This window comes from Cololabis saira, chromosome 2 (genome assembly GCF_033807715.1).
Source record: "Cololabis saira isolate AMF1-May2022 chromosome 2, fColSai1.1, whole genome shotgun sequence".
NCBI classification, from domain to species: Eukaryota; Metazoa; Chordata; class Actinopteri; order Beloniformes; family Belonidae; genus Cololabis; species Cololabis saira.
This window is the reverse complement of record NC_084588.1, coordinates 25,687,001-25,701,038: the sequence shown is the minus strand read 5'-3', so window position 1 is coordinate 25,701,038 and position 14,038 is coordinate 25,687,001. Positions and strand designations below refer to the sequence as shown.

Below are 14,038 nucleotides of genomic sequence, written 5' to 3'. Positions count from 1 at the left end.
TGTGGGAGTGGAAGCGCTCAGTCATGACCCCCAACCCCCCACACAAAGCCAGTAGTTCCTCTGCATATGGAAGTGAGGTGGGGGGTGGGTGGACACAGGGAGGTTGTAGACTTCACTACGTCCCATGGGGTCAGATAAAAGCTTACAGCTCTGCTTCTTAGACCTCCCCTTCTGCGACAAGCTCCATGCTGTCTGCAAGAGTGATGTAAAACATTTATTCAAAAGAGTAGGTATCGAATGCAAACTGTTATTTTGGATCCTTATACAGAGAAATAATCACACAGAGAAGCAGCAACACGCAGACATAAGACTTCTTTGATATTTTTGTGCTATAACTCAAAGCGGAGACCTCCCTGATAGAATTGAAAAACACAAGCATCAAACATGCAACACTTGATTCGAGCGTACACTTATTATCCTGATACAACAACAATTCTGGCCTTTTTTTTCCCAAAATGGTCCTCCACATCCAAGCCCCTCCCACACGAGGGGCCACGAGCCCGGGGGTCTCTGTTTTGTTCTTCCTATAGATGCCAGGCCACCATTGTCTCCGCATGACCCCGAGGTCAACTGAACTCACCTCGCCTGCCCACGGCCCATTCACATGTGAAGCTTCACACAGGACAAAAACATCTCACAAGAGCTTGTATCACTTCAAGCGAGGGGGTGGGAAGACACACGGACAGAGACAACGAACACAGTAATTCAGAGTCACAAAGTAGTTTGTATTGTTTTATTTTTGTCTGTGCGTTTTATTCACTGTAGTAAAACACAAAAAGTACGAGTTGCTTAAAATATGTGATCAAGTGCAGCCTGGCATAATGATTGAAGTCAAGATAAAATGAGTTTCCCCATTGAAAACTGAGCGGTGTAAACCGCCTGCAGTGTGACGGTTCTAATACAGAAGACAATTATAGAAAGTAGTAATGAATTTATCGTTGACACATTTTCAGTTCATTTGAATACATTTCTTGCCAGAGGGGAAATTACATTTTACTGTAGGATAAGAATGAGGTCATCTACATCTGTCAGCTGCAACTCTCAAGAATACCAAGGGCATTGTGAAAAATATACCCTTACCCACGGCAAATCAAAAATAATAAAATAAAATTCTATTTTTAAAAGAAATTCCGTCGATATTTGTCGTCTGCAGGAGCTGGTAAATTTGAACTGAGTTCAGTGCACAGAGCACATGTCCTGAAGAACTTGTCTTGCGTCTTGCTGTCAGAGCAACAGTGTCCCTGGTGGAGAGGAAGCTCATGGAAGTTGACAGGTTGAAAATGTGCGGCATGATGTGGCTGAAAGAGCATGAAACATGTTCACCCATGGGTGCCTCACACGGTGCCACAGGAGAGACTCAGAGACAATTAAATGCAGGGTGTTTTGTGTAAATAGATTTTCTGTAGCACAGTTGAAAGTCTGAGAGCCTGTTGGTAGAGTTTACGAAATGCTTCAATTTTCAAAGAAAGCACTGCAACTGCTCAGTATCTTTGCAAAGAAGAGAGAGGTTGGGGTAAATCTGGAGAAGATATTTTTTTTTTTTCAATAAACTACCTAAAATTGTATTTTGTGTTGTCTGAAAGTCCTTTCAAATATAATGCAGTGGTTCTAAGTGCATAGCAGGACCACAGTGGATCTGCTGACGTTAAGTAGTTAACCTATCATTGCCTAAATGCATCATGCACGGCCCTGCTTACTTATTTTACAACCATAGGGAAGACTAGGGGATGTCCTGTGATTTCTATTCTGATTCAAACTTTCATTTCATCTTTATTTTCCATTCATTTTATTCCTGCAAGGGGTTTATCTTGATTCCCCACCTGTCATTTTTTTTAAATGGGACACAGATGTCGAACGCTGATTTACAGTAAATTGAAAGACTGTTGAAACATCCATTGATCCTTGAGCTGAGGTTGCTACAGCAGAAGGGGAACTGAATTCATTAAAAATACTCATCATGGATCCTTTGATAAATGTTTTACTTTAATAAAAGCCACAGAATAGTTTTTTTATTTCACTTTACAGCATTGAAGATTCAATTTACAGAATTCAGTGATTTAAAAAAAAAACAACCTGCAATTTTAATGTGTTAAGAGTGCAAAACAATCTTTTTCTACATTTAACAGTAAATTACATAAATACACATGTGCTGTACATCTGAAGCTGCCAGATGTGATACCAGTTAATAAAACTCATTTTCTTATAAATAACTGTTCCAAGCATATCTCACGAAACAAACGGAGCACAACTATGACACAAACTTCTTTCAGATTGTCTCTTCTCTCAAGAAAACAAAACATTTTGATCACATTTTGTGCAGGACAGTGTGAATAAACAATGACATCTCTGTCTTCTTTCAAAGTACGAGGACAGCAACACAGAGCTCCCAGGTAAGCCTCCTACACTTTTCAGCTGTATTCATGAAAGTTTTGACAGCTTCCACAGTGGCTAAAAAGTATGTTTTCCACCATTTTGGTAAATACTCAGAGCAAACATTATACTTTATAGTAGATGTTGGTGGGGCTTTGGGGCATTATCTCTTGAACTATATAAACAGGAGGCCCATAGTCGCTGCTCACACGCTCATAGTGACGGCAGATCATGCTGTCAGAGGCCCGTATAGGAAAGATGACATCACTGCGGTCTGAGCCGTTATTGTCGCTGCTGATGCTGTCCCGCTTCGGGACAGCCAAAGTACTGAGGGACACGGACGCCGACTGCTGCTGTCTGTCAGGGATGCAGCGGCGCTGGTGGTACCTCCACAGCACTGCCAGCAGAACAGTAATCACCAAAAGGAGGCTCACACAGCCCGAGATGACCCAAACGTAGAGCCCCGGCCCCGAGCCGACGCTTTGTCCGGCGTCCGAACCCACACCTGTGATAAGACAAAGGGAGAGGGACAACTGAAGAAGAAACGTGAACATGTGACACTAAGGCATAAGTACAATTGTTAATTCCCTTTAACACCACACAGTCATAGATGTGTTGGTACCCTTCAATTCAAACAGTGACAAACCCACAATAGTCACTGAAATAACCTGAAACGGCCAAAAGTATCAATAAACAATTGTTGTGTGAAAATCAGCATCACATGTGTTTTTAATCTTGCAGTCAGTCTGAGTATTTAAGGAGGAAACGTTGTCACTCGGCTGTTTGGTCTTATGGTGTGCACTACACTGAACATGGAGCAAATAAAGCGAAGGAGAGATGTGTGAGGAGATCAGAGATGTTGTAAAGGCCACAAGACCATCTCCAAGCAGCTATAGTCACAGTTCCTGTGACTATAGTTGCAAATCTCATTCAGAAGTTTAGTGTCCACGGGACTGTAGCCAGCCTCCCTGGATGTGACCGCAAGAGGGAAGTTGATGCACACTATCCCAAAAGCCAGATCAGAATTTGTAAAAATGCATATTGACAAATCACAAAGCGCCCTGGGAGGAGAAACCCTTTGTGGCAGGGTGGAGGAGCAGCAATCCCTCAGGTGATTGGTCACAGCTGTGTCCCATCAACCTCTCCACCCTGCCGGACTTGATAAGGCAGGGCTGGTCCGGGAGAAGGGCTGGTCTGCTGTGGGAGAAGGTGCTTGTGCACGTGTGTTGGTGAAACTGCAAATAAAGAGTTCTGCACGAAAACCCCGTGTCCTCTCTGTCCTGTCGGTTGGGCTCTAACATGTTTAACATAACACTAAAACCATATATTGAAAATATATAAGTCTGTTTCACTCAAATTAGACAAAGTTTACAAATCATGTTTAAAGCACAAAGACATGTCTTTAAGGTCCACTATTCCTTCCCTCCAGTGAAAGAAAAAGCAAGGATGAAAATATGTAATATGTTCAGCAGTTTAGCTTCTACCCACAGAATAGGTTTAGTGCCAACTGGTTTGGACACTATTTTACTGTCCAGTATTTTATTGTATCCAGCTTATGGAATATTTTAACTGGAAAAGGCATCTCAATAAAAAGGAGGAGATAGTCTGTGTCCAGGAAAACATTTTTTTGATACCAAAATCTAACAATTTTGTGTTAAAAATCTAGCCTACGCTGGTCCTCAAATGTGGTGGCCAAAATATAAATGCATCAGTAAAATAATAATAATAATAATAATAATAATAATAATAATAATAATAATAATAATAATAATAATAATAATAATAATAATAATAATGTACATTGGCTAGTTTACCTGATAAGCATTTAGATGAGTGATTGTTTTAGAAGTAAATAGGATACAGATAAATTAGGGCACTTTAATGCAAAATTCCACTTCAACCGAAAACTCTAGGCAATATTTTTGGTCTGTCTTCATGCCAACTTTACTTTTTATCTTCTCTTCTTTTGTGGAGGCATCTTTGGCCTTGGACTTTGGTGGTGTGGGTGGGAATCTGGTCGGAGACTCCTGGAGTGTTGAAGGCGCATCTGAAGAGTCTGGAATATAAAGCAAAAACATATGGATATTAATACAAGCACATAACTCCTCGGCATCACTGTGTAGGTGGGCTCACGTCATGTAATGACTCCACAGGCAAGTGAAACTGATCACTGAGTCATTCATGTTTCATGTCAGCCCCTCCGAATCGAAGCAAAAGTAAGGCCTGTTTTTGAAGGAATTATTTTTATACCAACAGTAACATTAAATAAAAAAAAAAAGCACGCACAAGAAGCAGCGCAGAAAGCATTTTCTAACCCAAACTGGCCACAAAAGAGTTCTGTTTTCAGTCACAGCTGGTACTTTGATTTTTCTTGACTGGAAAAACAATCTCTGATTTAATTTTCTCCACCTACCCACTCAGTATATATGACAGAATGTGGCACAGGGGTTTCTCCCAGTGGATTTTTTCAAAATTAACACTGCCAGTTTTATAGTTGCATATTTTCCCGTGTGGCGCTGCAGGAGTCTGACTGAGTCTAACAAAATTACAACAAAACGGGAGAACTGTGAGGCTGCTTTCATTCTGAGTGAGACTGGCGGTGGAGGGAGGAACGCAGCCGTGGGATTCAGTCAGCAATATGAAGGCACTTCTGCATTAGTCAACTCTTTTCTTTTCTTTTCATGTCACTTCAAAACCTTTTTATTGGACAAAGCCATATGAAATTAAATCAATTTAAAAACTAAAATGGCATTTGAAAATACTTGGCAGGTAAAATGAAACATCTTTCAAAATCCCAAAGAAACTTCAAGCATTCAGATGAATGATCCAGCAGAACTTCATAGAGTCAGGCAGACAGTGTCCCCTGTTGACCATCACCCTTTAAATGAAAAAACTAAACTAAACAAAAAAACCCTGCTGTTTTAAGCCAGCTGTACTGGACATTGACTTCTACGTTTTGGCAAACTGATAACTTGCAGCTTGGCAGCATGGATTCTTTTAAGAACCAACAGCTTTTGAAAGAGAATTTGGCCTAATCCATACAATAATTAACTGTCCAAGAGGTATTTACACCCCTATCCAACGAGAACACACCCAACTACCAGCAGAGCTGCTGACAAGAGACCCTGGGATCCCCAGAAGCAACCGCTGGATAAAAACAATCCTGGTCAAATTTAACTTACTTTGTCTTAAAACTGTATTGGCTACATAACTAAGAAAGACTAAAATTATTCATTTTAGAAAATTAGAATTAATTTGTATAAAAAACCGCTGCAACTATGTTTTGTTTAGTTTGTTTAATTCAACATTCCTTATGACCCAAATACACTGGTATTAGAAAACAACTACATGAATTCATTATGAACAAAGTCATGAAAGAAGTAGAATGAGAGAACCTGTCCAAATATTCAGATATGCCGAAAAGTATACACTATTGAGGACCGCTGGGACTCCTTTTGGTGAGATATTGAGGTTTTTGTGGTTTTGTTTTTTTTAAAGACACTGTTCAGACAGGAAAGGTGAGAATGAAGAGACGCAGCAAGGTTTCAGAGGTCAGGACTCGAGATTGAGCAGGATGCACGAGGACTGTCAAATCCATACATAAAGTGTTTACAGAAAAAAGTGAATCGGATCAGATTTGAGTCAGAGAAGATTACACGTTTGCAGGAAGATGATAATGTTAGCTCTGGGGGCAATGTTGCTAGATTAAGGAAATAAAAAAATAAAAAAACACTTTAGTTATAGTGTGGATGCCGATGCTCCCTATGACAACCCAGTGTAACTTTAATTGTGTATGTGTACAAAGAGTGTATAAAAAAAGACTTGATAAGATAAGATAAGATAAGATAAGATAAGATAAGATAAGATAAGATAAGATAAGATAAGATAAGATAAGATAAGATAATCCTTTAATAGTCCCACAGAGGGGAAATTTGCAGTTTACAGCAGCAAAGGGGATAGTATATATACAATACATATACAATTGTCTCTGCAAGCCTGACGATTAAAACTACTGAAGAGAGCCAAAAAGGAGCCGAGTTCATGGTCTGCACTACAATAGCACTGGACTTTATGAAAAAAAGGAAATTGGTAGAACCAGAGGTCACAAAGTGTCCTCCTCTTGACTGTAGCTTTCATGACATCAATGTCGGGGACTGAGGACAAGGTACCTGATGGAGATGACTGTATAAAAAATCCTTTTTACACAACATCCAAAGTAAAAATTACTTCAGTTTGTCTGTAGGGACCCGATCCAAACTATTACTCAAGTGGAATGACATTTTTTAGTTTTTTGGGGGATTAAAAACATCAATTTATTTTGACATGGCTCCATTTCCCCCTGTGCCAACATTAATTGCCATTTTGCCGCAAACATATTCCACTTAACTCAAAACTGTTTCGACTCTTGTGGTTTTGGTCCCCAAGTTTACATCTCTTGCCATCTAATATTAGACGTAGGATTGTTTTAACTGGAGAATATTCCTTCACTGTACAAGGATTCATGCAAATTTTGACATTTATAACATGCACTTCTCTGAGTACTTTTTGTCACTGTTGCTTTTTTTGTGTCTCTCACCTTCAAAAAAAAGGTGCAGCAAGAAACGTGTTGAAGCACAACATGTAAGCTTCCATGAAAGAACAATGCACAGCATAACAGCACACATTAAAATTGTGTTTGCATTTTGTATTGAAGATCTGTCCAACTAAATGCATCCACAAATCTATACTGTGCCCTTTGATTAAGCAGCAAATAAACTTAAATGAAATGTTCTTCTTTTTAATTTAATTTATCGATTTGCGTGGACGGCACATATTAATCAAAATTTCTGGTTGTCCCAGTGTCAGACTTGCACCTGGCGTGCTTCACGCCAGAGTCCTTCAAGTTTTGCTTTAGTATTATCATTCATTCCCCAATGGCCTTAAAATCCAAAGTCCTCCGCTCTTAAAGAGCATATTGCAGGTTAGGGTTTTTTCAAAAATTATACCTGACTTATGTGAAAATGACTATGTGAGAAGTTAATGTAGGATTTAATATGTTTTACAAGACATAAGGGCACGTATTCAGAGGAAAAAGTGGCTGATTTTAGCAAAGCTCCTACAAATGCTTTTTTTTTTTCGAACACCGCGTCATATGACGCAGCACCAGGGAGACGTCTCCACAGCTCTGCCCCATTTTACTGCGCAGACCCCATACACACGTAGCCGGGTATCTGCTAAACCGAAGATATTTTCCTACGTTTGGACCTGTCATCCACATTTATGTAGAAGCGTGTAGACAGAGACAACCGGAGTTTTGCGTTTTCGAACGTCACATTATGCTCCAGAAATTAGAACAACAACAAATCTGCTCTGATTCTGACGTCTAACGTGCGACCTTTGTTTACTAGAGAACTACAGATGATCCACCATCTGTTCTCCAAGCTATTTATTAAATAAATGGTCTCTGCTCTTGACCACCGTTTACTGCGTTACACCGACACAGAGCCTACGCCGTACCCTACGGCGTAGGTCGATTTAACCGTGGCGGGACACAGGTGGACTCGGGCTCGTTACCGAGAAGGAGACGCCGCTCCCGGGGAAGCTGCGCCGCGGAGGCGGCCCGGAGGCCGGAAGAACAGATGATCTACAGATTTGGAATGCTTATGAATGTGGTCGAAAACGCAGATCTTCGGTTATGTGTGGAAGGTTTTTTTTTTTACAACGATGTAATGTGGATACAAATTATTTTATAAACGAAGGGGGGGAAATATTCGGTTTTAAAAATACCCGGCTATTTCGGATGCATTTAATCAGAAAAAAGAGGAGATAATAAGCTTGTTTTCTGTTAAGAAAGTACAAAGTAGTTAAGGAGTTATTTTCGGAGTTTCTTTCAGGAGCGCACGGGCGGGTGCTGCGGTGATTAAAGGCTGATTTATGGTTCCGCGTAAAATCGACAGCGTAGCCTACGGTGTAGGGTACGCGGCACACGCAGCGTTCGGTGCGTCGCCGCGTAACCTACGCCGTAGGGTCTGCGTTGGTGTAACCCGGACCCATAAATCAGCCTTTTAAAAAGCGAGTTTCAGCTGTCAATCAAAAGAACGTGGGGGCCCTAACGGGTTCGTAATTAAAAGGCTGTGGCCCGTCATATTGGTGTGAATACACATTCACAACATCTTCAGTGTCACAACTAACATTAAGATCCATTATTTTTCCTATTGTTGAAATTCACCGCACTCCCTGGTGCTACGTCACTTCCGGGTCAGCTTTTTCAGATGCGGAAGTAAAAAGATCTCACAAAAAACAACTCCGGAGGTCACTGTTGTATATAGTTATGCGTATTTCAATGAAAATTCAGTTCCTACATTATTTTCCTACACATTGATTCACAGGGGTCTCCAACCTGCAATATGCTCTTTAAGTACAAAATAACCCGTGGCTATGAGAGAGTTTTAAAAGCACACCCTGTCTATCCAAATATGTTACAACAGCAGGGACTTCCATACTGATTGATACAGGTTTTTTTTTTGATACGTACCCAGATTAAAATAAAATAAAAACCTAATCTGATTTAGCAAAATGTTCTTTGCTTTTTGCAAGGTTTGTTTATACCAGAAATATCTGTAAACATAGCAGGAAAGCAGATTCGTATTTTCAGTTATGATCAGCCTGAGCAGAGAAACACACAAAATGCTGATTTTTCATCTCTGACGCTGAATAATTTATAGAAATAACACTTCAAGTTTCTGAGGTCAAAAAAATAAAAAGGAAAAAAAACTTCATTTTGGGCCTTAGATGGGAAAAACATAGGAATGCTTCATCTGTTTAGTAGCTGATTATGTGGGGTTAAATAAACACTAAAGTAACACATGCAGAAACGAGTAGATTTTCCTTCACATGTAAGGTTTATTATCAAAGGACAACTAATGTTACGTTGCAGGAAATGAATAATGCAAACAATAGGTTTCTGTGTGAACATTTAGAGTACATTTAGAGTAAGTAGAGGTATAATATGTATTAATATGTATTGCTGCTTTATTACATTTTCATAAAGTTGAAAAGAGCACAAAATGATTTGAAAAAAAGGACAATTGGCTACTGTGATGCTAAAATGAGGGGAGGAGGGAAGGATATTGACTGCCATTTCAAATGATCACATGCAGGATAATACTGACGGCTTTAGGCTGCTGCTGGTTTGAATAAGGGATTTGAGAGTCATTTATGATGGCAATCTCGGCTCGAGAAAAAAGGACCTGGCTGCCAGATTATCCGTCCAGTTGAATCAAAGAGTGGAGATATTATTGCGTTACACATACAGCATTTTGAGTAAAACAACTGTTATTATTCTATTAGCGGTGCTTACTCTGCCCGACTCTCAGCACCAGCTTCATGGATTGGGTCCTACACGCTCCTCCGTTGGTATTATCCAGACCTTTCAGAGAGCCTGTAGAGGTGGCTGATAAATAGACGAGACCGTCAGTAATGCATCTTTTCATTCTGCTTTCTTCACACAGTTTTAAATAGTGTTGCATAACTTGCACAAGAAAATGCCACATGAAGCACAAAGTGATGTTGCATTCGGCGTGAAGATGATCACACAAGTGAAAAACATCTCTCTGCAAAATATACTCTTTTTTTGCCCAAGTTTAAACAAAAACAGCCTCCAAGCAGAACACTTATTGCAAATCTTGTTAGACCACATTACTTTCAGCCAGGTGCACCGAATGAACTGCAAACTGTGTTTACTGTTCTCACTCCATCGATTAACCAATAAACTGACTAATGATATCAGCTCTACATGCAGCTTTGATATTAAAACTAAATTTAATGAATAAAACATATTTCAGCCTTTTTAAGAAGCTCTCATTGCAGCAACTGAACTTCAACAACTCGCATAGCGACACACCCCAAGAACTCTGTTTCACCTCCTACACTCACACACACACACACACACACACACACACACACACACACACACACACACACACACACACACACACACACACACACACACACACACACACACACACACACACACACACACACACACACACACACACGCAGACTTGTTAGCAGCATTTAGGTCAGATAACATCTCACAGCCTACAAGCCACGTTGCAATGAAAGCTCCCATCAAATCTGCCTGATGCTGTAAAAGCCTTGTGTGATTTGGGGCATGTAAGCCCTAGGAATCACACTGGCCTGCCAGAACGAAGTGTGCTGTCAGAGCACGGCGAAGTGGGCGAGGCTAAATGGGCAGACTTGCTCTCCATCTCATGCATCACTTGCCACTAAGATGCTGGTTTAACTGAATGCGGTCTAATAACAAGGCCACATTTTTTTGATTCACACACAAACTGACAAATTGAGCGGAGGCCGAGGATGATGTCCTCATCTCTACCCAATAATAGAACAGCAAACAGTTGCTTGCACTGATTCAAACGTCGTTCCACCTGTAGGAAGCAGCAGCTCTTGATTATAAATGTTGCCATATGCAGCTCAGGCCTCACTAACTCACAGGTGATGTAGTAGTCCCTCCCCTTGAGGAACTCCAGGCCCCAGAGGTTGGGGCTGAACTCCTGAAACTTGAACGTGAACTTTACATCCTGGTATGGTTTGTCGCAGTTCAGCAGGGGGGTGTCCATCTTGTCAATGGTGCAGCTCTCCATCTGGCTTCGGGAAACCAGGTAGACTTTGTAGAACTCATCCGTCCCGCCAGAGGAAACATCTGTCTGAGGACAAACAATGTCCATCTTGTCCCCTATCTGAGGGTAGAGCACCAATCCCTGTCCGGGAGTAAATCTGCGCATAAGCAATAAAAAAGGAGATAACTTTTTCAGTAATAAATAACCTTGAAAATGTAATCTGAAGTCAAACAATACAATTTTGGTTTGAACTTTTAGCTTTTGACTTTTAACATCAATAACAGATTATCTCAGTTTTAACTTCTTTAAAAACTGTAAATAAATGAATGAATGAATGAATGAATGAATGAATGAATGAATGAATGAATGAATGAATGAATGAATGAATGAATGAATAAAACTTGATTTAAAAAAAACTATTTTTATATTTTCTTCTTAACATAAAAAAAAGTCATTAGACATATAGTCATTAGATTTTTTGAGAAATTAAAGCTTGCTGTTATATTTATTTATATTTATTTTTATTTTTGTATTCAAGCAAAATTGTAAAAGAAACAAGGGGTAGGACCTCATACGTTTTTTTACTTCCTCCTACTCCTTTTCGCGCATGAAGGTTTATTTCCCTTTGATTTGTTTAATGACTGTTTATTTGTATTCTTTTCTGATGTTTTGTGTAATTGTTTTTTCTTTAATGCTTGAAATAAAGATTTCAATCAATCAATCAATCAATCAATCAATCAATCAATCAATCAATCAATCAATTAGACTTATAACTGCATTTGAGCGGCAAAAATCAACGATGTTTTCAGTATTATAGCAAAAACTCTACTGCAACAAGTTTGTAAAGCAGCTAACCCTTTGAGCCGTTTTAAGCATCAATCCCACCGGATCTGCTTTGTTTTACTGTTGACTCAGTGACAGTCAATTTAAAGACATTACTGGGCTTCGGGGATTTGTGATGACTAATTTCCAACATTATATGAATAAAACAATTAACTGATTAACTGCGAAAATGACAGCTAATCTGTCTGGTGTTAAAAGACTTCATGAACAGGCTGAAAATCCATTAAATGGCTGGAGCAAGTGAATGTTATCAACTGCTTACATTATGAATCCCTGATCAGAGCTGTCACATAGGCTATTGATAATCTATCAATCCGCTCAAGCAGGGGCGAAAATCCCGGGGGGGACAGGGGGGCCATGTCCCCCCCATTAGTAAAGCTGTCCCCTCCTAGAATAATTTCAGACAGAATTAATAATTTTGGAACAATGCGTAGTATTTATTAGTGATGCACCAAAATAAAAATTTGTGGCCGAAACCGAAACCGAAAATAATAATAAACAGTAAAATCTCATTACACTTAAAACAAGAGTCATCACCAGAAAAATAATTTGTTATTTGACAATTTTCACCTGTTTCAAGTAAATCTTCACTTGAAATAAGTAGAAAAATCTGCCAGTGGAACAAGATTTATCTTCTCATTACAAGCAAAAAAATCTTCCTCTGGCAGATTTTTCTACTTATTTCAAGGGAAAATCTACTTGAAACAAGTGAATATTGTTGTTTTTTCCAGTGATGAGTCTTGTCTTAAGTGTAATGAGATTTTTTTTTACTAAAAATGAGACATTTTAACTAGAAATAAGACAAATATTCTTGTTAAGATTTTGGGTTTTTGCAGTGTATTTTGTCAGATGTGCTGTATTATTGCCACCTTCCACCTAATACCATTGTTTTGTATTGCTGAGTGAATAAACAAGAACTTCTACCTGTTTGCGAGATAGAGAGATGAAAATGACAAATGCTGTATTAAAGGAAGGCTAAAACTTGTATTCCTTGTCCCCCCCTGGATTTATTCTCTAAAATCTTACTGTTTATTGTCCCCCCCAACTATGAAATGTGATTTTCGCCCCTGCGCTCAAGCAACTGCTCGCTCTAGTGATTCAACTGTTGAGGTGATCAAACGCCTTGATCAAAACTTCACCTCTTGATAGGGAAAATAACAATAGTCTCTTCTCTTTTTAACCAACTAAATCCAGGGGAGTGCACGCACAAAGCAGCAGCAGCAGCACCAAGTTCCTCTCATCGGAAGGCTGATTTATGGTTTCGCGTTACACCAACGCAGAGACTACGGCGTAGGGTACGCGTAGGCTCTGCGTCGCTTTAACGCAGAACCATAAATCATGCTGGAGACAGATTTATCTCAGCTTACTTGGCGTTGGAGCTGCTCCAGTGGATGGACTCCAGCGTGGCGGCGCGGCAGGAGCCAGCGATGGCCAGCAGGACCAGGATCAGGATCAGGACCAGGGCACCGCAGCTTCTCCCCATCACAAGAGTCAGGTCGCAGGCTCGGTATCATAAAAGGGAGTGAAAACGGCCCAAAAGGTGTTGCCTCTGCATGTCTCCGGCGGCTCCAGGTGCGCGCTGAGGACGCAGCTCAGAGGGGAAGCCCGCCGAGGTGCGAGCCTTCCTCCAGCTGGATGAAATGGTCCACATTACGCGCAATTGGCCGGAGAATCAACACTGTGACGAATTCAGTGGATCAGTGTAAGTGAGGACTGAGATTGTGAGGCGAGTTTTAATCATCAGCTGACTGCAGGTCCGCCCATACACGGGCTTGTGCGTGGGAGAGTGGGAGGGCGCATGCTGGTCAGTCTTTACTTGAACTTATCAAGTTTGCTTGATGGCTGTGCTTCAGAATTATTTTTGAAAAGGTGTAAAAGCTGGTTTTTATCTCAAAGCACCTGAAATGTATTTGATATCCTCGAACTTACCTGGCGCCAACCAATGCTTTATTTATTAATTTAAATACATTAAAATTCTGGGATCTAGTTAACCTTCAAACCTTATTGATCATATATAAAGCACATCATAATCTCCTCCCAAGATGTTGTCAGAGGCTGTTCCAAATCCACAACAGTAAATATGAACTAAGGCACACAGGTATGTTTAAGAAGGCATGGGGAAGAACCAAAAGTAAAGAAAACTGTGTTTCCGTGAAAGGTGTGAAATTGTGGAATTGCTGTGATAAGGATTTAAGAATGTGTAC

At 40.1% G+C, this 14,038-nt stretch overlaps 1 protein-coding gene across 2 annotated transcripts; it reads right to left on the bottom strand.

Annotated features, from left to right (window-relative positions):
* Positions 1–2,055: 2,055 nt before the first annotated feature.
* LOC133420320 (ephrin-B2a-like) lies at positions 2,056–13,529 on the bottom strand. 2 transcript variants are annotated; one of them, XM_061709998.1, is made up of 5 exons: positions 13,202–13,529; positions 10,865–11,148; positions 9,710–9,802; positions 4,319–4,426; positions 2,056–2,875 (listed from the first exon to the last, which is right to left on the bottom strand). In XM_061709998.1, the coding sequence occupies exons 1-5, from the start codon at positions 13,315–13,317 to the stop codon at positions 2,496–2,498; spliced, it is 981 nt and encodes a 326-aa protein (XP_061565982.1). In that variant the 5' UTR covers positions 13,318–13,529; the 3' UTR covers positions 2,056–2,495. The 2 variants fall into 2 exon arrangements, with proteins under 2 accessions (XP_061565982.1, XP_061565991.1); XM_061710007.1 differs by lacking the exon at positions 9,710–9,802.
* Between the last annotated feature and the right edge of the window lie 509 nt (positions 13,530–14,038).